The 21,561-nt window shown below is 37.3% G+C and overlaps 3 protein-coding genes and 1 long non-coding RNA gene across 4 annotated transcripts; 1 reads left to right on the forward strand and 3 right to left on the reverse strand.

Annotated features, from left to right (window-relative positions):
* Window positions 1-201: 201 nt before the first annotated feature.
* PFD3 (prefoldin 3) lies at window positions 202-3,376 on the reverse strand. Its single transcript, XM_008225160.2, has 6 exons — window positions 3,119-3,376; window positions 2,770-2,827; window positions 2,181-2,252; window positions 1,096-1,215; window positions 913-1,014; window positions 202-607 (listed from the first exon to the last, which is right to left on the reverse strand). The coding sequence occupies exons 1-6, from the start codon at window positions 3,262-3,264 to the stop codon at window positions 533-535; spliced, it is 573 nt and encodes a 190-aa protein (XP_008223382.1). The 5' UTR covers window positions 3,265-3,376; the 3' UTR covers window positions 202-532.
* A 7,496-nt stretch (window positions 3,377-10,872) lies between these two features.
* On the reverse strand, window positions 10,873-12,012 carry LOC103323184 (sequence-specific DNA binding transcription factor). The gene has a single exon (XM_008225159.3). It carries the CDS (start codon window positions 11,708-11,710, stop codon window positions 11,033-11,035), a length of 678 nt encoding a protein of 225 aa, XP_008223381.2. The 5' UTR covers window positions 11,711-12,012; the 3' UTR covers window positions 10,873-11,032.
* Window positions 12,013-14,210: 2,198 nt separating this feature from the next.
* Window positions 14,211-18,415, reverse strand: LOC148920131 (uncharacterized). Its single transcript, XM_089044328.1, has 3 exons — window positions 18,278-18,415; window positions 18,072-18,206; window positions 14,211-17,700 (listed from the first exon to the last, which is right to left on the reverse strand). The coding sequence occupies exons 1-3, from the start codon at window positions 18,350-18,352 to the stop codon at window positions 17,257-17,259; spliced, it is 654 nt and encodes a 217-aa protein (XP_088900454.1). The 5' UTR covers window positions 18,353-18,415; the 3' UTR covers window positions 14,211-17,256.
* A 2,243-nt stretch (window positions 18,416-20,658) lies between these two features.
* LOC148920132 (uncharacterized) lies at window positions 20,659-21,487 on the forward strand. The gene is made up of 2 exons (XR_016124390.1): window positions 20,659-20,775; window positions 20,867-21,487. It is a non-coding gene; the product is annotated as an uncharacterized LOC148920132 (long non-coding RNA).
* The last annotated feature ends 74 nt before the right edge of the window (window positions 21,488-21,561 follow it).

The raw sequence follows: 21,561 nt of genomic DNA on the forward strand, positions 1-21,561 counted from the left end.
CCACAGACCCGGCAAATCCACACCTTTGTCACCCCATTTGGTTTAGATTTACCGACAATTTACTTTCACATCGAAGCTTCCGTGGGTCCATGAGCATTTTTTTCTCCATCCCAAAAATTCAAATTTAAAACACGCTTTAAGTTAGTAGGCTTTGCTTAGTGCCGGTGCCAGCCAACCGGTGATTTTAAACAACTGATGTGATTTAGACAACAAGGAAATGAAACTTAGCCTTAAACAAGAAAATTCAATACCAATCTACTACACAGCAAAACACGCCCATCAACCTAAATTGGAGTCAGACCACACGTTACAGGATAAGCTGAAATAATTGACGTACCAAAAATGGTCCTCTAATAATATAACATTTTCTACCACAATACATGTTCTCCGACAAAACAGACTACGGAACTGGAAGCACGAATTTGAAGAGAGCACATACAATTCTTGCAAACAAAAGGATGACGATCAATTCAGTCGTGAGAGAATTCAGAATTGAACCATACTCCGAACTGGGTGGTAGTGAAAATTCAATTCATGAGTCTTTAGGGGAAGCTTGTCGAAGTCTGCGCTGATGAACATCCCAGTTGTACACCCGAGCAATAGTTACCTGATTAATAGTAGTCAAAGCGTCAAGGACTTCCACTAATAAGAACATATAACGGTTCCTAAATCGACACATCTAAACAATACAAGCACATTACAGACTAGGATTGTTAGATGCAAATTTCCAATGAGAACAAAGCAAATAAGTTACAAATTGAATGCTTTCAAGCTCTGGCATGCTGTTACAGACCTTACACATTAGCCCTTCAAATTTCATACTCTTTAATATCAACAATTACAAGATATATAGCACGCTTCTATGCATAGAAGACCCAGATTATGTGAAACTGATTCATTAAAAGACATTACCTGGGTTATTGTCACTTGATCCCTCAAGAACTGCAGATCAGCAAGAAGAACTTCTAAACTGGCTTTAGCATTATCTAGATTTCTTCGTAGAAGGCCAGTGGCCTGCATCAAAATGTTACACAAAAAATGATGCTCATGTCCTTAACTCAAAAGTAATAACAGCTATTATAAGAAGAGGCATACCTCTTCACAAGAATACTCCAACATGACATTCGCTCCCAGCCATAAACACACTGAATCAGTATCCTCAATGCTAGCTCGCGAATATATCCCTTCAGATACCTCAAAATCTGTAATAAGTGCCTGTAACCCCAATACAGAACCAAAAAAAATTTATCAAATTAAGAACACTTGCATTGATTGAACCAATATCTAATGAAGCATAAAAACGTTAAAATATTAATTTAATGCTGAAAAGTTTGATATTTCAGGATTTGATGTGTATGCTGCATTTTGTGATCGATTGACATCATTAACATGTGGAAGGACTAGAAACCCAAATTTCATGTTTGATGACTCGTGACTACAGCTTCAACTGTTCTTATTGTAACCGCTAGAATGACCAAGTGTCCCAATCGCAAGGCAGAATACAAAGACATTCTGTAATTTCAGAATTAATTATCTTCGATTTCAGGAAGACCCAGAGAACATACTATATTGAGATATTGATTTTACTACAGGTTACATATAGTACAGAAACATCATTCCTCTCCCATCCCCACAACCCACCCATGCAAACCATCCCCCAAAACACGCAGAGACGCGCACACCCACTCTCTGTAAAGCACTTTTGTATAAGGGACACAACTCAGATCCTCAAAGATGTAATATTGACCTATAAGTTTCTCCTTACATAGCACAGATATTAGTTAGTTCCACAAGAACACCTATTTGGAGGGAATAAAGGCAAAAAGATTTAGGGATTTAAGTCATTTAGTCATGAAATAGATATTGCAAGGGAGATCCTCAATGAAAACCCAAAAAGGGAAAGGGAGAAAGATAAATAAGCCATATGAGAAGAAAATAAGCATCAGTCATGAGCCCGTAATTTATTTTTTGCCTCAAATTTGCTCATGTATACGAGCAAAATTCAAGTCAGGAATTGAGTAAAACTGCAAGTGTTCTGAAGGAGCTTAAACATCTTAAATGGGGAACATTGCAGGGGAAAATCATACTGCTAAACATGTCATTCAAATAGAGATAGACCAAGTATAGTGTGCTTACTAATTAAACATACTTCTAAGGGTGGAAAACCACAAAAAACGAACCTCACCAGTACCCTTCTTAGCTTGCAAAGTAGCAACAACATCTAAGCACTTCTCAATATCGGGGATCTTTGCCTGATAATCAACATGAGGAAAAATCATAATCCAAAATTAAACCATAGGCATCCAAAAGTTGGAAAAACAGTACAAATTGATATGAAATGCAGTTGAGGCAATCCAATTTGTCAGATACTTAAGTCACAGGTGCCATCATGAGTGAAACAATTCCATGACATGTATAGGTAGGTACTGAGAATATGATGACAGAATCATTACAACCATTTTGCTCTCACATCTAGTATTTAGCCTAAAAGAGAATGGTGAAAAGGAGCCAAATTAGCATGAATACGGGTCCTAGTCTAAATTCCATCCCATAGGTAAAAAACCTTTAAATGCAAACTCCAATATGGGTACTATGCCAAGTAGCATCAAACTTCATAAGTATCAGCCGAAAGCTGTAAATAGGCTGAAAAAAATACTTCAGATGCAATGGTGTTGGGTACTGTTTGAAAGAAAACATGGAGCCACTCTAATTTATCAATAATAAAGAAAAGTATGTGCATGATCCAAAGAAAGGGATTTGCTGAGAAACCTGAAGATCCCTTTGTTGAGCTTGAAGCTTCATTTCAACCAATTTGTATTGCTGAAGTCTGCAACCAATATTTGCCAACAAAAGGAATATAAAAAAAAAACATTAACAAGCATCCATTTCAACTTCATGTCTTCTGGAAGAGCATTATCACTGTGCAAAACTAACTCATCATCTAATTAAGCTTCCTTAAAACAAAAACTTAACGTGGGGTTACCAAAAGATTCATTTTTTACCTAATTTTTTGCAAAGTTCTGAATTTGTGAAATCAATTAAGAACATATGAATCGAAAACCCGGCGATTAAATTAAATCACTTCAAAGGTTTGAGAAGTAAATAGTAACGGGCATACCTTTCTTGGAGAAAGGCAAGGGCAGAGTTAACGTCGAGGCCTGCCTGAGTGAGATAGGTCTGCACGTCCTCTACAAACTGAGCTCCTGGTATTCCTCTCCGCTCTGTTACCATCCCAGACGACGACGATGATGATGCCGTAGCCATCCTCTCTCTCTTTCTCCTTCTCAGACCAATTCCACAGAGAAACGACTTGTAGTTGTTGATGCTTCAAGTTCAACTGAGCTCAGAGTGCAGAGGAGGAGGGAGACTCAAATGACGTCATTTCTGCTCTAGGGTATGAGTTATTGGGCTGTAACCTTTTCACCTTTTCAGTATAAATTTGAGCCCATTCATTTTTAGGGCCAACACAAAGCTGAGGGATATTGGGCTTTATGCTGAAAAACATTCCAAGTTTTGTACATATTGGCACACTTCTGTTTCTCTACAATCTGAAAAGCCCATAGTGCATAAGCCGTTGGGTTGGTCCAATTAGAAGAAAATGGTGGAAAATCGAATTGGAAGCAAATGAAGAGTTTCTTCGGCGATCGGGTCTAACCCAATAAAAAATAGTATTAACTTGAAGACTAGTGATTTTGGATTCAAACTCTCATGGCATATTGGCACTATATGTGAGAAAATCAATCTCCCCTTCTTAACTTTGGCGCCAAAAAAGAGAGAAAAAAAAAAGCGGTTTCATTCATTCCTAATATAGCAAAGAAAGAATATAGCATTCTAAGTGAATCAATCAAAACAAAGAAAAAAATATTTGTCGACCGTGGTGGCAGTTTTTCTCTGGCGAGCTTGAAACAATCGTGACCAGTATTGCGTTCAATATAAGGAGTGTTAAAAATCATCACGTGACTGAAGTTGTGTTACGAAGAAGTCGATAAACATTATATAGAATGTGTCTAGAAAGTGTGAGTATTTCTTGTAATCATCGTTCTATAGTGGATTTGTATAGGACTGAAGAGTCCCATAGATTTCCTCATATGTGGGGTTTTACTACGTAAAATAATTATCTATGTGTTCCTTTATTTTATGCTCAACACGTTTTAGGATTGATAAGCAATATCAATCCTGCTATTGAAATTTATTTTTATTTATTGATTATAATTTTAAATTGGCCGATTCACCTCCTTTAGGCATTCTTAGTCATCCTACAGGTAATTTCAGTACTTACTCATATTTGGTCAGTAAATGACACCCCTATATTTAATTTGCTTCACGTTTTTGTGATGTTTCTCATGATTCGTCAGGCATTGAACCCTTTTTTTTTTTGGGGTCCAAAGCATTCAACCCTTATCCTTATTGCCACTAGAACAAGATTGATTGCTCCTATCCTTTTCAAATTCAACCGAATATCGGGTATGAATGAAAATCTTAGATTAGATCCGTATGGTGGGGTTTGGTATATATATATATATGGTCATGACAAATACAATTCTTTGCGTGTTCCTTCTTGTGTCTTTGTATGTAACTTTCAGATAATATCTATGTTCAATTCATGGTGTGATCCTTGAAACTGGGAAAAAGCATCCTCTTCTCTTTGTCAATGGCCCACTGCTGTTCCTTTCTTGATTATTTTCTCTCCAAGCTTGATGTACGTTCGATGAACACGAAGACCTCATTACAACATGTATACATACGGGGGTCAAAGCGGCGGCTGGCCGAGGCACTTGGATAATGCAAGAGAATCTTCATCTTTTTGGCCATGGTTGAAAGCTATATATATAGGCTTGGTTTATGCATCATAGTTGAGTCCAAACGACACCCAAATTTCTGTTCAGATTGAATAAAGCAAATTTGCACTTGTTTCTTTCTTGGGCCTCTCAAATATTTGAGAAGGTATCCCATAAGGTCAAAAAACAACGTTATAGTTCATTATGGGGGAAAAGACCAGGCCAGCTACATTAAAAATTGATCAACTTGGCTAATCACATACTATCCACTTGTGGCAGGAGGAGTCTCTTGATTGAACACTTTGGTCCACGCAAGAAGATGAGTTTATAATTATGTATTTGCATTGCATGACAACTAAAACCCATCAATTATGAGACCATTATCACAATTATTTGCATTTGACCATAATTACACCATGTGCAACATGTAAGTTTGAACACTAATAAGAAATCATCTGTGTTTTACATCCTCTTTTACAAAATGTATGCCTTCTTCTAACAGACATAATCAGTAGTATCATCTAGCCTAAATTGCAAAGTGACATCCATATGTTAACCTACTACCTGTACTTCAAAGTTTGAAATATTTTGGTCATCTATGTGTGTGTGTGTGTGGGGAGGGCTACTAGGGTTTAGCCTGGTCCCCATTTATCTGAATTACCTTGTTTCTTGTATTCAAGGGTAATAAACAATTTGGCAGATTTTTAAACTGTGCCTGCATCCATTAAGGAAAACAAGGACGTAAAATAATTACAGCCAATGACACTTCCCTGTCAGAAGAATCTGCAACATATGATATGGCTGCATGCGAGCTGGCTAGCTAGATGAAAATACCTCATCAGAGCTCGCTTTCCCTCCTTCCTACCTTTTCTTCAAGTCATCAATTACTCTGCTGGGAATTTTTGTTTGAGATTGTAATAATTAGCTAGTTAATTAATCTTGAAAGTTTGACACATTTATGAGCTTGATTATGACAAGATATAGGCCCTACTCCGGATTGTATTTCACTAATCCAAACCGTCTATTTTGTAGATACTCATTCAAAGATCATTTCTACAAAAAATTACTTGAATCCGATATCATTTGATGACCACTCATTTGAGTTATTGAAATTTTAGTACTTTCTTGAAGTACTGTGTTCATTAATTTTGTAAGACACAATTGGATGTCGAAACAGTTTCCGATTTATCTAATTTTTTGTAAAGATGATCTATGAATGAAAACTTATAAAATAGATGGTTTGGATCATTGGGAAAAAAATTGTAGGGTGCCTTAAAAGGCGTCCCTCAAATAAAATTATTTGAGAGATCCCTCAATAGAATGAGACTATATATATATGTGTGTGTGTGTGAAACAAGCGTCTTGATGTTCATCGATCAAATCATAAGCCATCAATTTTTGGGTTCTAGTAGAACACTGGATCAAACTTTGAAAGCTTCTGAAAAAACTTGTCACCCACCCACCCAAAACAAAAAAGAAAAAGAAAAAAGACTTGTCTAATCCTATTGTAACCCAGCATCAAGGAAAAGAAGAGTACAACAAGCATCTCAACTTGACCTATTTCTTTATGGTAAATATTAATGTGCCCACGCCTAATCTACAAGCTATGAAATTGCCCTCCATATTAATAATTGGAGTTACTATGTATGCATTTTAATAAATCATGTCTAGCTAGGCACCAAGAACATTCTTCTCTTCTTTTTTATACATTTTTAGTATCAAAGTGGCGATCCCAATAAACCCTAGCTCGAATAATATCATATGAAAAGGAATACCTATCCATAAATCCTGGTGCATGTCATACACCATATAATATAGGCTCTTCCACTAAGAAAAGAAGATCCCTAATTAATTGAGCTCAAATTGTTATGCTAAAACTACATGATTAAATTCATCGTATTAATATGTCATGCGGTAATACCATCATATACAGCAGTTTTAATTGTCATACCTAAAAACCCTAATATTGCCTTCAATGGACAATTCACAATTGTAAGAGATTTTGTCACCATGGAAGACGACGAACCTGATGTGCTACGCTACGACAAGCCAGTTGAATTATATATATATATATAAATATATGAATCAACAACATCCCTCTCTCTCTCTCTGTGTGAATGGATAGCTAGTGCTGACCATATGGGTTTGCCATCAATCTACACGACCTTTTTCCTTTTTCTCTTTTACTTTATTTGTTCTTGGAGTTTAATGGACAAAGCCATGACCCCTCCATGTGGTCTAAAAACTTTTTAGTATAAGAGAATGCGATTTTCAAATGCATGTCCTTTTCTTTTCCTGGCTTTTGTTGTACTCACATGGCGCAGCAGACCCATATGAAAAAAGTTGATAAATTATATAAAGGGTTGGATGGAGAGAGGGTTGCTTGCTTGCTTACATTACATTACATGTCGTGGCCAAGAAAATTAAAGGTGATATATGCAAATACCCATCTGTATATTCTGTTGGAGTATGCCATGAGTCAGGACACATGCGACTAATCATTTTCCCTCATGTCATGTGTGCCACTATATATCTCTCTGTTGCTTCATTTTGCTGATAATATATTAGCCTTCATAGATTAATTAGAATTATTCTCTCTTCTTTCTCTAATTTAAATTGTAGACAAATTGAGGGCTTACTATTCGTTTGCAAGCAGTGCGCAATTCTCAACCGTTTATGTTGATGAAAACACGTATTCATCATTGACAATTACATAAGAACAACTCCCGATAACATATATCTTTATGATATTTATATCAAGAAGTGTAGAAATCTAATAACTATCATATCTCATCCTTTGAAATTATGTATTTGAACTAAGACGTGTGAAAGAGAAAGAAAAAAAAATTATTTTTCACTATTGATATATCACGTATATAATATATATATATAGTAATTATTTTTTTAAACTTGATTTCATTTAGACAAAGTGAGCAAAATGAAGATATAATTAAATAAAAACGGTGGAGAATTAATAATGTAATTTGCTCCTGTTTCCTAGCTGGAAGGAACAAAGATTTTTATTTTTTCACCTAACTAGCTAGTATAGTTACTAGGATAGCTGGCTCAACTCAATCAAACTAATCTGCAATTATCGTTGAAAAGCAAATTGCTTTAATGTTGTTAAATGTGGTTATTGTTGATAAAGCACGAACATGCATGCTTGGCCCAAGTACAATATATATATATATATATATATATATATATATATATATATATATATACACCACAAGATCACATGCTTGCGAGTAATGATACGATGCTTTGTGGAGCCCGCATCAATAAATTTATGATTAGATTTTTCATGGAGTTTGGGCTAAGTTAAACATGTATTTTCTGTATCATTATTTTTGAGTGGGCCGGGATTAATTAATATGCACCATCTACAAGCTACTCATCTTTTGTTTTGTCATCATAGATCAATACAAAGATGATTGAATTGAATGAGATCTACATGTCGATGGTTAGTTTAGGCATGAACGGCTGTGGTTTAGAGTTGTAAATGTATAATGTAACGAGTTGTTTTACGGTCGGTTGTTGTTCATACATGTATGGATGGTTTATGACAATTGACGCATGTGAAATCTAATTTCGCCTACGATAATCGTGTGAGTAAGATGTGATAAGACGATATATGATATTAGTGATAATTTTAAATCAATATGAAACCCAAGATATGTTGATGTTGTCAAATGCATATGAGTAGATTGATGCATGCGGTCTGGTGGGTGGTGGGAAAAAACCTCTAAACTTTGTAGCAAAGGCAGTTTGCTGTTGAATGTCGGATTGATTACACAATGTCAATGTTTGCTTAGCACTCAATAAGCACCATGTTTTAAGGTTAATTAGGTTGATCCATCCATCAAGATATTTGAAGTCAGAAATACGTCATTATTATTTATTAATTGGAGAGTAATGGGGCTATGGATATTTATAGGCTTATAGCTAGCTAGGTTATTGAAAATTGCAAAACGCCACACAAAGAAAAAGGGTTTTCTACTCTTGACAGTTGCATGTCCCGTACAAAAAATACCTGACCCTAGAAAACTACGCATTTGGTTGTGGAAAATTTGTGGTGTAAAACTTGGACTAAATGAGTGAGGGATATACAGAGAGAAGACAGAGATAGAGAGAAAGGAATTAGGAGGAGAAAAACTTAGTTGCGGTGGATATAGCACTGTTTTGCTATTCCAGTCAATAATATTATACTATGTAAAAATGTTATAACGTGCATTATAGCGTTATTGACCGGAATATCATATGATATCTCCATTTTATGGAAGTTTTGCTTAATTAGGAGAGAGTAGAAGGAGGAGGATTAAAGAAGGCACATGGGTTGCATGTGTAGCCTGGTGTTGGTATGTCAATTGAAATGAATGCCACCATGTGCATCTTCTGCTCTGCTCTCTCTCTCTCTCTCTCTCTCTCTCTGCTCCTCCTAACAAAAAAAACACCGTCACACGCTTCATTTTCAAAACACCATCTCTATGACTATTCAGCAAATTGTTATTGTTGTGGTCCTTTGTTATTATTTTTAAAACGATATCCAAGGACTTTAGCCCCAACCAATCCCATCCCATCAAAGTTTCTTTCTCTTCTGCTTTTCTCTTCTCCCTCCAAAACCCAATCCCACTGATAGCGATGAAACCCAGGCACTCGTGTGTATGTCTTGAATTTGGGTCTCTCTGTGTCTGTGTGTGGAGAAGGAAGGCTCACACGTATTATTTCAAATGGGGAGGGAGGATGGAGACAAAGACAAGTGGCAAGCCTTGAGAGTGACACTAATCAGTAGTTGAGTGTGTGGAAACTTTCTATGATATTGAAGGAGAGATTTCTCACACACACAAATTGTCAAGATATCACGAGGATTCGAGATCACTCGCTTACAAATCAAGCCTTCCAACTTTGATGTGAGCAAAACCGTAATAACCAAAAAAAAACCCTGTGGAAGTAGAAACAGGAACAGGGAAGGCAGGTGAGAGAGCACAAAAGGGGGCACAGGTATACTGGATGTGGGGACGACAAAGCCACATGATATTTGTAGTTTGTACCCCCTTTCTCTTCTCTTCTCTCACATTAATGTATTGGCGCTTTCGGCAACTTTCCTCACTCTTCTTTTCACACCCTCCACAGTCGTACAGTCTGCTACAGTGCTAAGCATTTTGCTGTTTCAGATATATATCTAAATGTAATGCATGACCAAAATCCCCCCCTCTCACACTCACAGTTTCCACCACTATATTCTTCATCATACATTTTTGTAACATTGTTGTTCGTATTGCCCCCACACCCACATTCAAAAAGCTCTTGTCATTCCAAGTGTTTTAGAATGTGTGTCCCCAAAACTTCCAAATGACCAGTCATCTCATCTCATCTCATCCCCATCTAATACCAATCCAATCACTGTGGACACACTTATAGCTTCAGCCTTCACTAATAAAATTTCAACGGCTATCTTTTTATTCTTTCTATTTTTTACACAAACAATATTAAAGAAAAGGAAAGCAAATCTAGGATTTCGAGTGTGTGGGTATATACAATTAACCACGTCAACTATAAGTCCCTTGGCAATGATAGCTCCCTTTTAACAAAACTGCTTATGAATAAGAGCATTGCTTCTAGCATAAGAACTTATATGAACACAAGTTATTAGGCATGTTAATACTTACCTAGTCATAGCAATAGTTTGATTCCCTTCCTCCCCTCCTTTAATTAAAATAAAAATAGTTATGAAAATATAATTATCCCAGTAACAGTTGTATTTTTCTAATTCCTTCGCTCGGTTTTTCGGCCTTCAACATATGGAAACAAAACAACCAGTACAAACAAGTTATTCTAAACCCAAAAATCAAGGTACAATTTGTAATGATAAGATTATCCTCTCATGAATTCAGAATATTCTTTTCAATTGAAAATTGTAGTATTCACTCGGTAGCTGGAGGTCCAAAGAATTCAACCAGATCCGCCAAACCATAAACCCCAAAAAGAAGAAGTACCTAACTGTAATTATCCAATCATAATTCAGTTATTCTATTAGGGTTCTTCATTTTTTTTTCTTTTCCCAAAGTAGTGTGTGAGATAGAAATAGAATTACTTGAAAAAGAAAAAGAGCTACTAGACATGTATTTAACAGGAGAAATGACAATTACTTGCACATGGAGCGAAAAAGAAAGAAAAAAGGAAGGGAAAAAAAGAAAAAAAGAAGAAGAAACGATTGACAGACAGACACATGGCAACTTGCCAGGGGCGTCTAATCAAGTGGAGCCGGCGGCGCCAGAAGTTGAACCGGAGAGCAGCTGGGCGAGCCGGCTCATGGCCCGGACCTGCATCTCCAGAGCTGCGATGTAATCAGTGGCTTCTTCTAGAATGACCGGCAACGGTTGCTTTCGGCAACCGGGAACCAACCGGCCCAGAACCCGGACTTTCTTCTGCACAGCTGGCAATCCCTTGCCTTTCAGCCGGTAAACGCTGAACTTGGGCTTCCTGGGTCGGGTCGAACCGGTACCCGACGCGGCAGCAGCGGATCTCTGTCGTTTATGCTGCCGGAACTTGATTTTTAGGCGGCTGGTGAGAATGGCGCGGCTCCAGCGGGTCCTGCCCTTGGCTGCGACGGCGAGAACTCTGTCAGCGGCTTCGCGCACGGCTCGGCCGCGGCGCGGAGGAGAAGAAGAGGAGGAGTTGGCGTTGGCGTTGGTGTCGGTGTTGGTGTTGGCGGTGTTGGGTGGGTTAATGGAGACTTGACTGAGCGCTTGAAGGAGCTTGGAAGAGTAGAGCTGCTGCTGGGCCTCGGATTTCCATTTGGTGTGGCTCTGGGCTTCTTGCTGCTGGTGGTGGTCTTGTTTGGCTTGGATTTTCTTCTTCTTTTTCCTTCTAGAAGAGTCTCGAGCTCGATCGGAGTTTGTAATAGGAATGGAAATCAGAGTGGACGCCATGGAGAGAAGACGCAGAGGTGCAGAGATTCACTCTCTTTAATTAGCGAGGATTCCGAATCAAACACATAAATGGAATTGGAATGTTTGGTGATGGGGTTTGTGAATCAATGGATTCTGGAGGGGGTTTTCGATTTTGCTGTTTGGAAAGGTTAAGCAAACAGAGAAATGGAATTGGAATGTTTAGAGAGAGAGAGAGAGAGAGAGAGAGAGAGAGAGAGAGAGGGAAAGAAAGGATAAACGGAACGGAGGTGGTTGAGGTGTGGAGTTGAGGAAGAGGAAGGACACTATTAAGAAGAGGAGGAACGGTGGGAAGATACTTATAAAGGAATCAAAAGACAGCACGCGTCATTTCCTTAAACACCCCTACTATTTATTGTTGGGAAATGTCATTTTTTAATTTAATGTTCTCTTTCTTTTTCTGATAAGGATTAAATGTTCTTATAAATCCCCTAAATTTAAATTTAAATCATTGAGTATTTTTATAATCTAATACCCCGTAATACAACGGTTTCACCTTTATAAACGTCTGCGGACAATTTTGTACATTGAAACGTTTTATGATTATTTTCATATATTAATTCATTAACTTGTATGGAAACATCGGAAATTTGAACTTTAAACTTATTTCAACATTTTGAGGGAGATATATCATGAGTGGTGATTTCCCCACTCATTTTTCTCATATTTTATCCATTTACAGTATAAGTGGATAAAATAAGAGTGGGGAAATCATTGCCCTATAACATTTTATATCGATATCAAAATAGAGATATCATGTTTTTTTTGGGACAAAAGAGAAATCATCATAAATCAACAAATTTGATCAGTTATGCATTGTCTTCAACCTTTGCAGTTTCTTTGTTTATGTCCATTTTATGTTCTTTTAAAGCTATTAGGCCATAAACATGACAAAAAAATGTCCTCAAAGTTGCATGACATATCACATGTCCTCCATTTGTTATGCTGTGACAAACAAAGATTTGTATTGTCCTTTTACAATCAAGCTTTTTAGCGAAATGTAACATCTAAACCAGAAGAATTTTTGTTATAGAACTATACTCAATGGATTATATTTTTCTAATTAGTGATGAATCTTGTCGACGCATAAATATCAAAATCCTAAGAAACTTTAGTGAAGATAATTCACCAAAATGAAAAGAAAATAAGAGAATGGACAACAAAGCCAATCAGTTTAGAAACGCAACACCTGCCCATGAAAAGGAAAGCCATCCCAATAGCACAATTTAGCATTTGAAGAGGGGGCAAAATTAGAAGAATGAGAACAACAATCTCCACATGACATGAAAAGATTATTAGGGACTGGGGAGGCGAAGAACAGTTGCAACGTGATTGGATGGAGGAGGGTGTGGTGTTGGCTTCCACTAATTGACCAGATGGCGGGGCCCGCATAATATTTGTTTTCATTCCGTGCAATGATTATTGCGGGGTGATGATCCAGAAAAGAAATGATAAAGAAAAGAAAATGCATGTGCGATGTGGGTTGGTTTCTCTGGCACTTTTCTATCCCAGGCTTTGTTTTCTATTTGTTGGGGTTTTGGAGTTTTCCTCTTCTCTGAGGTGTGGACAGTTATGCTCCACCTCCACATTTCCTGCCAACGACGGGTCCCTCTCTCCTCTGCTCCCTCCTACCTCTCCTACCTCTCCTCCCCCTCCTCCCTCCTCAATGTGTTAAAAAAAGAACAAAATAATAATAATAATAAAAAGACAGAGATATTTATTCTACTATAATCGCAATTTGCAAAACATAATTATCAAGAGAGGTTGCTTTAGGCATAAGCTATTTTCCTTCAAAGAGAAGGAAAAAAACCTTCCTTTTCTCCCTAACAACTAGATCACCCTATTTTGCAAAAGACACATAGAGGGAAGTCATGCTTTCTTGTTTGATTTCGGTCATTTGTTTCTAATACAGACTACATTCTCTCCACTCTACTTAACTTTTTTTTTTTCTTATTGTAACTTGTAATTTTTAATGGTTTAGTCTTAATCTTACGATCACGTCCGAAGTTTCATTGGGCAAAACTGGGAGGAAGGAGGAGCCACTTGGGAACATCTTCCAATAGGGGGAAATCTATGAACAATTATTCGGTCCAAATCAATGATAAAGAAACGGTATTTTAAAACGACTAATAGTGCACAACCTGACCATGAGATAAAAGAAGGTCCAGGTGCGCATATCACTTGTGATTTGGACTTAGTTTATGCTTAAAGTTTTGATAATCATGAACCTAATCCTCATTCTCACCAAAATCATGGTGGCATGTGTATATCCAAAACACCTTTCAAAGGCATTGTATTGAGAAACCTTAAAATAATATTTTGAAAGACTAAAGACACCACAAGGCATTATGATGCACCAGGGACATTGCCTCCCCTGTCACAGACACAATCAAACAACCAAGCACCCAAAAGTGGGAGGGCATTGAAAATAACCAGAGAAATTAAAGAGATTCATATGAATGTTGAAGGATGAAGAGTAATATGGGTTCAATCAATAATTCTGAATAAATCCTGACCAAAAATCATAAAAATCTTATCACTAAATATCTATCTATCTCAGATTTCCGTAGCAAATACTGCAGAAAACAAAACAAGTCACCTTCAATTCAATCCAGATCGGTGACTTCAAATGCTAAGCAAAATAAAAGCAAACCTATGATCTCTTTATTGGACACCTAGACCTGCCCTACTATGTGATTAAACTAGGTTTGGCATAATGATTTTTTTTTTTTTTTTTGGGGGGGGTTCTATGGGAAGATTGAAGAACAGAACCAATGATTGCACCACAGAATCTCTTCATCCATGGCACTTGGTTTTCCCTGATTATGCCAATCACTTATCTAATGAACAACAAACTCTTCTTCCTTTGTGGTTTACCCACCAGAATCTTTGCTTTTAAGTACAGCTAGCTCCCCTTCTTTCCTTTCACTATGTCACTAAAATAAACTTTAATTCAAGACGAACAACAAGTCATTCACCTTTTGGTACAGACGCCCTCCCTCCTCCCTTTTAGTCGGCAAAATTTGATTGGCACCTCTGGTTCATAGTCATACTACCGAGCTTTCAGGCTTTACTGAGCTGTGATAATATAATGGACCAATTAAATTCTGACGTATCCCTTCACCAAATCGATCTCAAGTCTTCTTTTATTATATAAAACTAAGCAATTAGGACATGCGGTCATTCTGTGAGGATAAAAGATAGAAGTTAACTACAAGGATATAATAAATAACTGTGAAGGACGGACGACATGCTTTTGAAAAACCAACTTATAGCTGTCTAAACATTCATCTCCCTTCGACCCAAAAAATAAAAATAAAAAATTCATCTCTGATCCATTAGTCTTTTCTTTAGGTTATTTTCTGCTGTAAGTTGGAACATTTCTTTGACTCTTAGGTTTGACCAGTTTTACTTCCTTTTGAAATTCAACTTACCATCCTAGTTTCTTTAGAAGGATGTCATTGCATTATTTAGGTCATCATCAACATCTCTACAAAAGCATTGACAGACCTAAGCTGGGTAATGAATGATCATTTAAACCATTCAAGGACGTGTTCTACCAAATTCAGGAAGAAAACAATGGCCCGTTTCGTGCTTAGGATTGGGTAACTTGCTAAATGTAAGGCATATTGAAAGAAGAAATGAAGTAACTTCGTTTAACTTGAAGGTAGAGGATGGATTACTCATGAAGAAAACTCATCTCTTCTAATCCCCACAAAATGATAGGATATCAACACCTTTTAACTTATTCCTCCTAATCCCCCAAAATGAACAATCATTCACATCTACATTCGTTTCCTCCTTCGACATACTCCAAATTTAGTGAGTTATCCAATTCAATCCTAGGCACCAAACGAGTCCATATCATTAACAAAACCCGCCTATCAATAAGTGAATTTATTTATTTTTTTCTTCTTTGTCTAAATTTCAATATATAATATTTTACTACTGAGGCTCAGATTCAGTTATTTATTAAATCCCTAATTCAATACACCCTCCACCCTCTCCTTTCCAAATATGTTTAGACAGACAAAATGATGAGTATCATTACAGGGCCATTCTAATAGAATGACAAATTACGCAAACTAGTTGGTAGATAAACCTGCATGCCCAAGCAATCGGTTTTCACATGACCAATAATCTCCTGAGATAAAAATCAATTTAGTATATTCATATGGTATGTCTTCAAGCACATCATATCATTAAATATATAATTGATAGATCTAATTTTCTATCCATAATAGGCTTCTATTTTTTGGAATTTCATATTGGGGCAAATATTTGTTTCTGGACAACAGACAGAATCAATCAACTTTAATAAATTAATTAATTCAATTAGGGACATGTGAAGGCAAAAGTATTGTGTACATGCCATTATCCTAACCAATCAGCACCCTGCTGTAACAGTGGCTTTAGAGCCTTTAACATCGTCTCACAGCTGGACAAACTGGTTTTCAGACTCAGTTGCCAGACGAGGTGAACACGGAAAACCAGATGATCATATTACTACTTACATGTAACGTAAGCATCAACCTATATTTGTTTCTTCTGTTTAAAGTAATACTTACATCAGGGCCTCTATGTCCTCTTCCATGCATTGCTATGATTGCAAAAATGTGGGCCATCCGTACGTATGAACTCCAGATAAAACCCATGCAAGTTCTATAAACTCCCCAAAGTAGATGATCTAGACTTGACCACCGAATAAGTTCAATTTAAACTTGTAATATGGCCCCAAATCGGGGCCCAATCCAGTACACAGATCTGGACATGTTAACCTATTTCTATGGGCCAAAAAGAAGGGTAACTAACAGCATAGCAGAAGGCTCTGATTTCCTTTGATCTGAATGAAACAGTGACTTGAAGCGCATGGCTCAAACATGTGCTTGTAAAAATGATGGAAGGGATCGAACAGAGTGACTACTAGATATTTATTAGAAAGTTAAAGAATACAAGATTCCTGAGGTGATAGAATGTAATGGGTGCAGCAAGATGGATAGTCCAATGAATTATCCCAGAAAACTGTAGATTATGAATGATGACCAAAGACAGCATTTTAAATAAGATAACTCGGAAAACGTCTTCTCAAAGTTTTGTAAATCAACCAAGTAGCCTATAGCTTGTCTGGAGCTGGACTAAATATCATAGCTATGGAGAGCAATTGGGGCCTACAACTCCAGTCCAGTGAAGTATGGTAATCAAACAGTTTGTCCATGGAGTTGGCCTTGGCATAGATATGCAACACAGACTAGTCAACCACATAAACACCACAGAAGTATGCAGTACAATTTAGTACAATTTACTTTCATTTCATTTCTACACAAAACTAATCTTTCAGATTGATATAGCCATTCCTTGCAAAATGAAATTCCACATCCATCAGCATAATGCCAAGAAGAAGAGTATCATATCAGCTCAGAATTTGGAAAACATCTAATGGACGAGGAAAAGCAAACATACCAAGCACAAGAAAAAAGGCCTTACCGCTCAAGCTTGATCAGATAATTAATGCACATCTACATATGAGCTCAAGTAGGCAGAGGTCCACGAAAATTGCTTCGGCCTCCAGAGCTGAACATCAATACACCTAATGCAATGATCCAGAGCAAGAAACATACTATCATTATGTAAGATTTTGCTGACAGAAGCTCTGCAGCCCGGTCCCTCTTTACAGGCAAAGTGTGGAAGTCCTCTATGACAATCTCAAGCAGTGCATCCAGAAGCTTCTTAGATTTGGTATCCAAGCCGGCATTCAAGACCTGAGTCCGAGCTTTCCTGAGAAAGCCCGCTACAATCTCAGCCTCCACAGAACCAAAGTTTGAGGCAACGAATTCGCTTGAGTTTCCAATACTCAGGGAGACATGGTCTGGTTCGTCCTTATCAACACTTGCCTCTGGAGACGGAATGAGATCAGAGGAGAAGGAAGTCTCTGATGAAGCTGAGAGAGCTTGATCTGGCACCAGCATCAGACTCTGAAATTTTCGTCCAAGAAAAAAGCATCAGACTCTGAAAGAGTAAATATACAATTAAAATCCTCACAATCACAACAATCAAAGTCTAATCAACCAAACAGCATCACGCAGATACTTCATGTCATTCTTTCCGACATTTTCTCAGTAACCAAACGGTGAAAATTAAGATCGAATTAAAGCTTCACAACATCAAAACTCATCCAAAGCAAATCCATCTGAGCTAAATATACGAAATCAGGAACGGAGAAGTAAATCGAAGCTAAAACTCATGCATACTTGTAGAAAATAAATACACTAAATCGAAATAAATATCTGCATAAAATTTGAAACGAGAAATTCAAAATCAAAATCGGATTGTAATTCAAGTCTACCTCGGCGATGTCTCCATCATCATTGACCTCGGAAATCTCAGAAATTGGAGTAGAATCCAGAAATTTTTTTGAAGTGTCCACTGTTACATCCTCGGAAACTGAGGAAAAAACAGTGTTTAAGCTCTTCTTTGGAATCTGCAAGGAAATCGAAGCTTATTAGAAATGGAAATCACTGAGATGAGAAAACTAGGGTTTCGAAATCATACGTTCTTTTTGGATACGCGATTCGCGAGCTTTGAAGGTCGCGCTTGGTCCTTGAGTGGTGTTTGGGTTTCTCTCATTTTGGCGGGAGAGTGCTGAATTTTGATTCCTTTCTAGAGCTCGTTTGGGAAATAGAAGGTATAATATATCCGCGTGGGATGAGAATGAAAGGCAAACTAGAGGCTGATATAAAGGAAGAGGCTGATATAAAGGAAGTCCATGACAGGCCGGCCCAATCAAACTAATAAACTAGAGGCCCAGTCCATTATGAGAGGGAACCCAACTCAAAATCAGATATTAGAGCTGATTAAAAGATGCTAATATAAATGGTGGATAAGGGGCGTTTGGTATCCTATTGGGAATTCAAGAACTTTAATTTTTTTATTTTTTTTTTAAATAAGGAGTTCTCAAATCTATTTTTAAGATTCAAAAACTTGTTTGGTATACAACTTGAAAACGGTTTTCAAATCTTAAAAATTTGAGAACTTTTTTGGTTGAATTCTTGAAAATATTTTCTTTTCAAATAACATTATTGTCCTTGAGGGTAGGGGTATTTTGGTCACTTTTTGTTCAGAAAGGAATTTGGAAAATTAAGTTGCATCGTTGCACGAAGCTTGTCGATGAGAGTTTGCAAACAAGTGCTCAATTCCGACTAGAAACGAAGAAGTTATGATCTATGAAAGTATAGCACAATCGTAATTTTTGCAAAGTGAAAATTCAAAAACATCAATTACTTCTCTCTCTCTCTCTCTCTCTCTCTCTCTCTCTCTCTCGATGTGAACAGTGGTGCCGCCACTTCTAGCCCATTTCCGACGTCGTCGACCTCTGTTGCTACTGCAACCTTCACAAAAACTCTCCTCACACCCTCCTCTACAAAATCCCATAAAAAATTCGACCCGATTAGCCAAAGGATAGCTCAAATTTTCAATTGGAAAAACATCCCAAAAATTACCCCGCCGGTGCCGGACTTTCTCAGTTCAGTCCGACCATCTTCGGCCACCTTTGGCCGGGTTTCCTTCATGAAAAAGTTTCCCCAACATCTCTTCTATCTTTTCCCCCAAAGGTCTGGCCCATACATTGCTGGAAAACCCAAACCAACATCGGAGAAATCAAGGGTTTTCTCCGGTCACTTTTGGTCGTCGACTCAGGTATAAAGAAAATCTCAAACCCAAACCGTCTATCATTGCAATGTTGATTATGCTGGAAATGTAAGTGTGGAAATTATAGAGAGAGAGAGGAGATAGGGGAGTTTCACTAAAACACCCAAAATGGGAGCTGAAATTATAAAAAAACCCAACACCCAAAACACTTTATAAACACACCCAAAATCCATCATTACACACACTCAAAACCCATTTATAAACACACCCAAAAAATATACAATTGTTGACTTTGGGGTTGATTTTGAGTGTGTTTCTATGTTTAAATAGTGTTTGAGTTTTTTATAAATACATGTCTAGGATTGAGTTTATTTATAAATTTGTATTTTAATAATTGGGTGTTTTTGAGTTGTTCTTGAGTTCAAGTTTTTAAAAATATGGCTGCCAAATAAGTTTTCTTTGTTTTAGACTCAAATTTTATTTTTGAGTTTAAAAACTTGGATTCAAGTTAAATATCAAACAAGCCATAATATTCTATCCACTACGGAAAATAATTGATCATCAAAATCCATCCATTTCTCCTCAAATACTCCATTATCTAGTGCAATGATATGAAGAAATATTTCAGTGCAACCGTCACATGTTGACATGATGTTATAGTTCATTCGTGTTATAATATGTATATTTATTATTAATACTATATTAGATTAAATCTTGTCATCCACTATAAGAACATCACATGGAGATACGACGGTTATATATATATCAAATTAATTTTTTTAGAGAAGTCTCTAATTCACTTGGTTGATTGATGTGTGCATGAATTGATCGAGATGACCATGGTCATTTTCTAGCTTTTGCCATCCTAGCTTGGCATCGTAAAATATTATAGTAATTGCTCATATGTTTTAACCACGCAAATCCAATGCTTAATGGCGCATGACATTATCTTCCCCAAAAAAGGAAGTCTCCCATCACTCTCGCGCACGAACTTTATTACATGAAGTAAAAATTGAAGGATCGATTTGCTCGTTATTATTGCATCTGGACTGGGAAAAAAAAAAAAAGTTTTCGCTTCATCAACACCCAACCTGCGTATCTCCTCCAACGGGAGAACCGCAATGCACTATAAATTAATTATTAAATCATTGAAATGATGAGAAACCCGTAATTATGAAAGCTTAATACCATGATTACTTATTCGGTGGCCACTGATAATGACCACACCCTCGATCAACCCATATCGGTGGGCAACTTAACGTTTGTGTTATCTCCACTGGATATTGCTTTTATAGTGGTAATTAATCAACTGCTCATGAAGAAATAGGAAGTGAAATAGTTTTATGTATAAATAGCCACCCTGCTCCCATCCCTCAAAGATATTTATCTCTAATTACCAAAACGTAGGTTATACTTTCCGCAACCCTAATTACTTCGCTGTGTTTTGTTTAACAATTTGATTAGAGAATAACTACAATTTTTGTTTGTTCTCAGGGTGAATGAAACTAAGATTATAACATGAGGACCTCATCATCATCACTTGTGCTGTTCTTTGCGTTCGTCTTGGTTTTTGCATCCATGCAAGCCAACGCAAAACGGCTGACTTTGGAGGAGAAGCAGAGGCTGAAAGCCCACCATGATCGTAAGCTCACTCCTGATCAGGAAGAAAGTAAACCAGCTGCTGTCCCAACGGGTGTTGTTGATGGTGCTAAAGACACGAATGATAAGGATGCGGTCACTGATCAAAACCAAGGGAAATCTGGAGCCGCGGAAAAGAATACTGGGCGGATGACAATGACGAAAGCGATGCGAACCCTACTTTTGGGCAATATGGAGCTGGTTCGAGTTCTGATTCATCGCCGGACACCCACCGTTACTATTCGACCGGTGACGATCGCAAGCCCAGGCTCTAAGAGATTTCAAAGGAGATCAACCGATCTATTGTAAGGAGCTTGTGTTTGTGTGGCTAGCTTTTTTAATTATAAGAAATAAAGTGGAACGAGGGTGTTAGACTCGTATGCATTTCACTGGCAGATGTTCAGTTTCACCACGTTTAAGTAATCAATTATGCCTTGGCTAGTAAGCCAACCGTCAATTCAAACTAAACTTTTCAAATTGCGGTTTGTTGACTTATGATAGATGCCATAATTCAACTCATTATCATACAGAACGCATTAAAGTGATTGGTT

This window comes from Prunus mume, linkage group LG2, assembly GCF_029339155.1.
Source record: "Prunus mume cultivar Tortuosa linkage group LG2, ASM2933915v1, whole genome shotgun sequence".
In the NCBI taxonomy this organism is placed as follows: domain Eukaryota; kingdom Viridiplantae; phylum Streptophyta; class Magnoliopsida; order Rosales; family Rosaceae; genus Prunus; species Prunus mume.

What these genes read in the sequence shown, in the direction of transcription:
- LOC148920131 (XM_089044328.1), bottom strand. Translation starts at nt 18,352, where the DNA reads ATGAGAGAAACCCAAACACCACTCAAGGACCAAGCGCGACCTTCAAAG. An exon ending in ATCGCGTATCCAAAAAGAAC is followed by an intron (nt 18,207 to 18,277) that starts GTATGATTTCGA and finishes ATTTCCTTGCAG; the next exon opens with ATTCCAAAGAAGAGCTTAAA. An exon ending in ATGATGGAGACATCGCCGAG is followed by an intron (nt 17,701 to 18,071) that starts GTAGACTTGAAT and finishes CGAAAATTTCAG; the next exon opens with AGTCTGATGCTGGTGCCAGA.
- PFD3 (XM_008225160.2), bottom strand. Translation starts at nt 3,264, where the DNA reads ATGGCTACGGCATCATCATCGTCGTCGTCTGGGATGGTAACAGAGCGG. An exon ending in CTCAACAAAGGGATCTTCAG is followed by an intron (nt 2,253 to 2,769) that starts GTTTCTCAGCAA and finishes GTTGATTATCAG; the next exon opens with GCAAAGATCCCCGATATTGA. An exon ending in TGGAGTATTCTTGTGAAGAG is followed by an intron (nt 1,015 to 1,095) that starts GTATGCCTCTTC and finishes ATTTTGATGCAG; the next exon opens with GCCACTGGCCTTCTACGAAG.
- LOC103323184 (XM_008225159.3), bottom strand. Translation starts at nt 11,710, where the DNA reads ATGGCGTCCACTCTGATTTCCATTCCTATTACAAACTCCGATCGAGCT.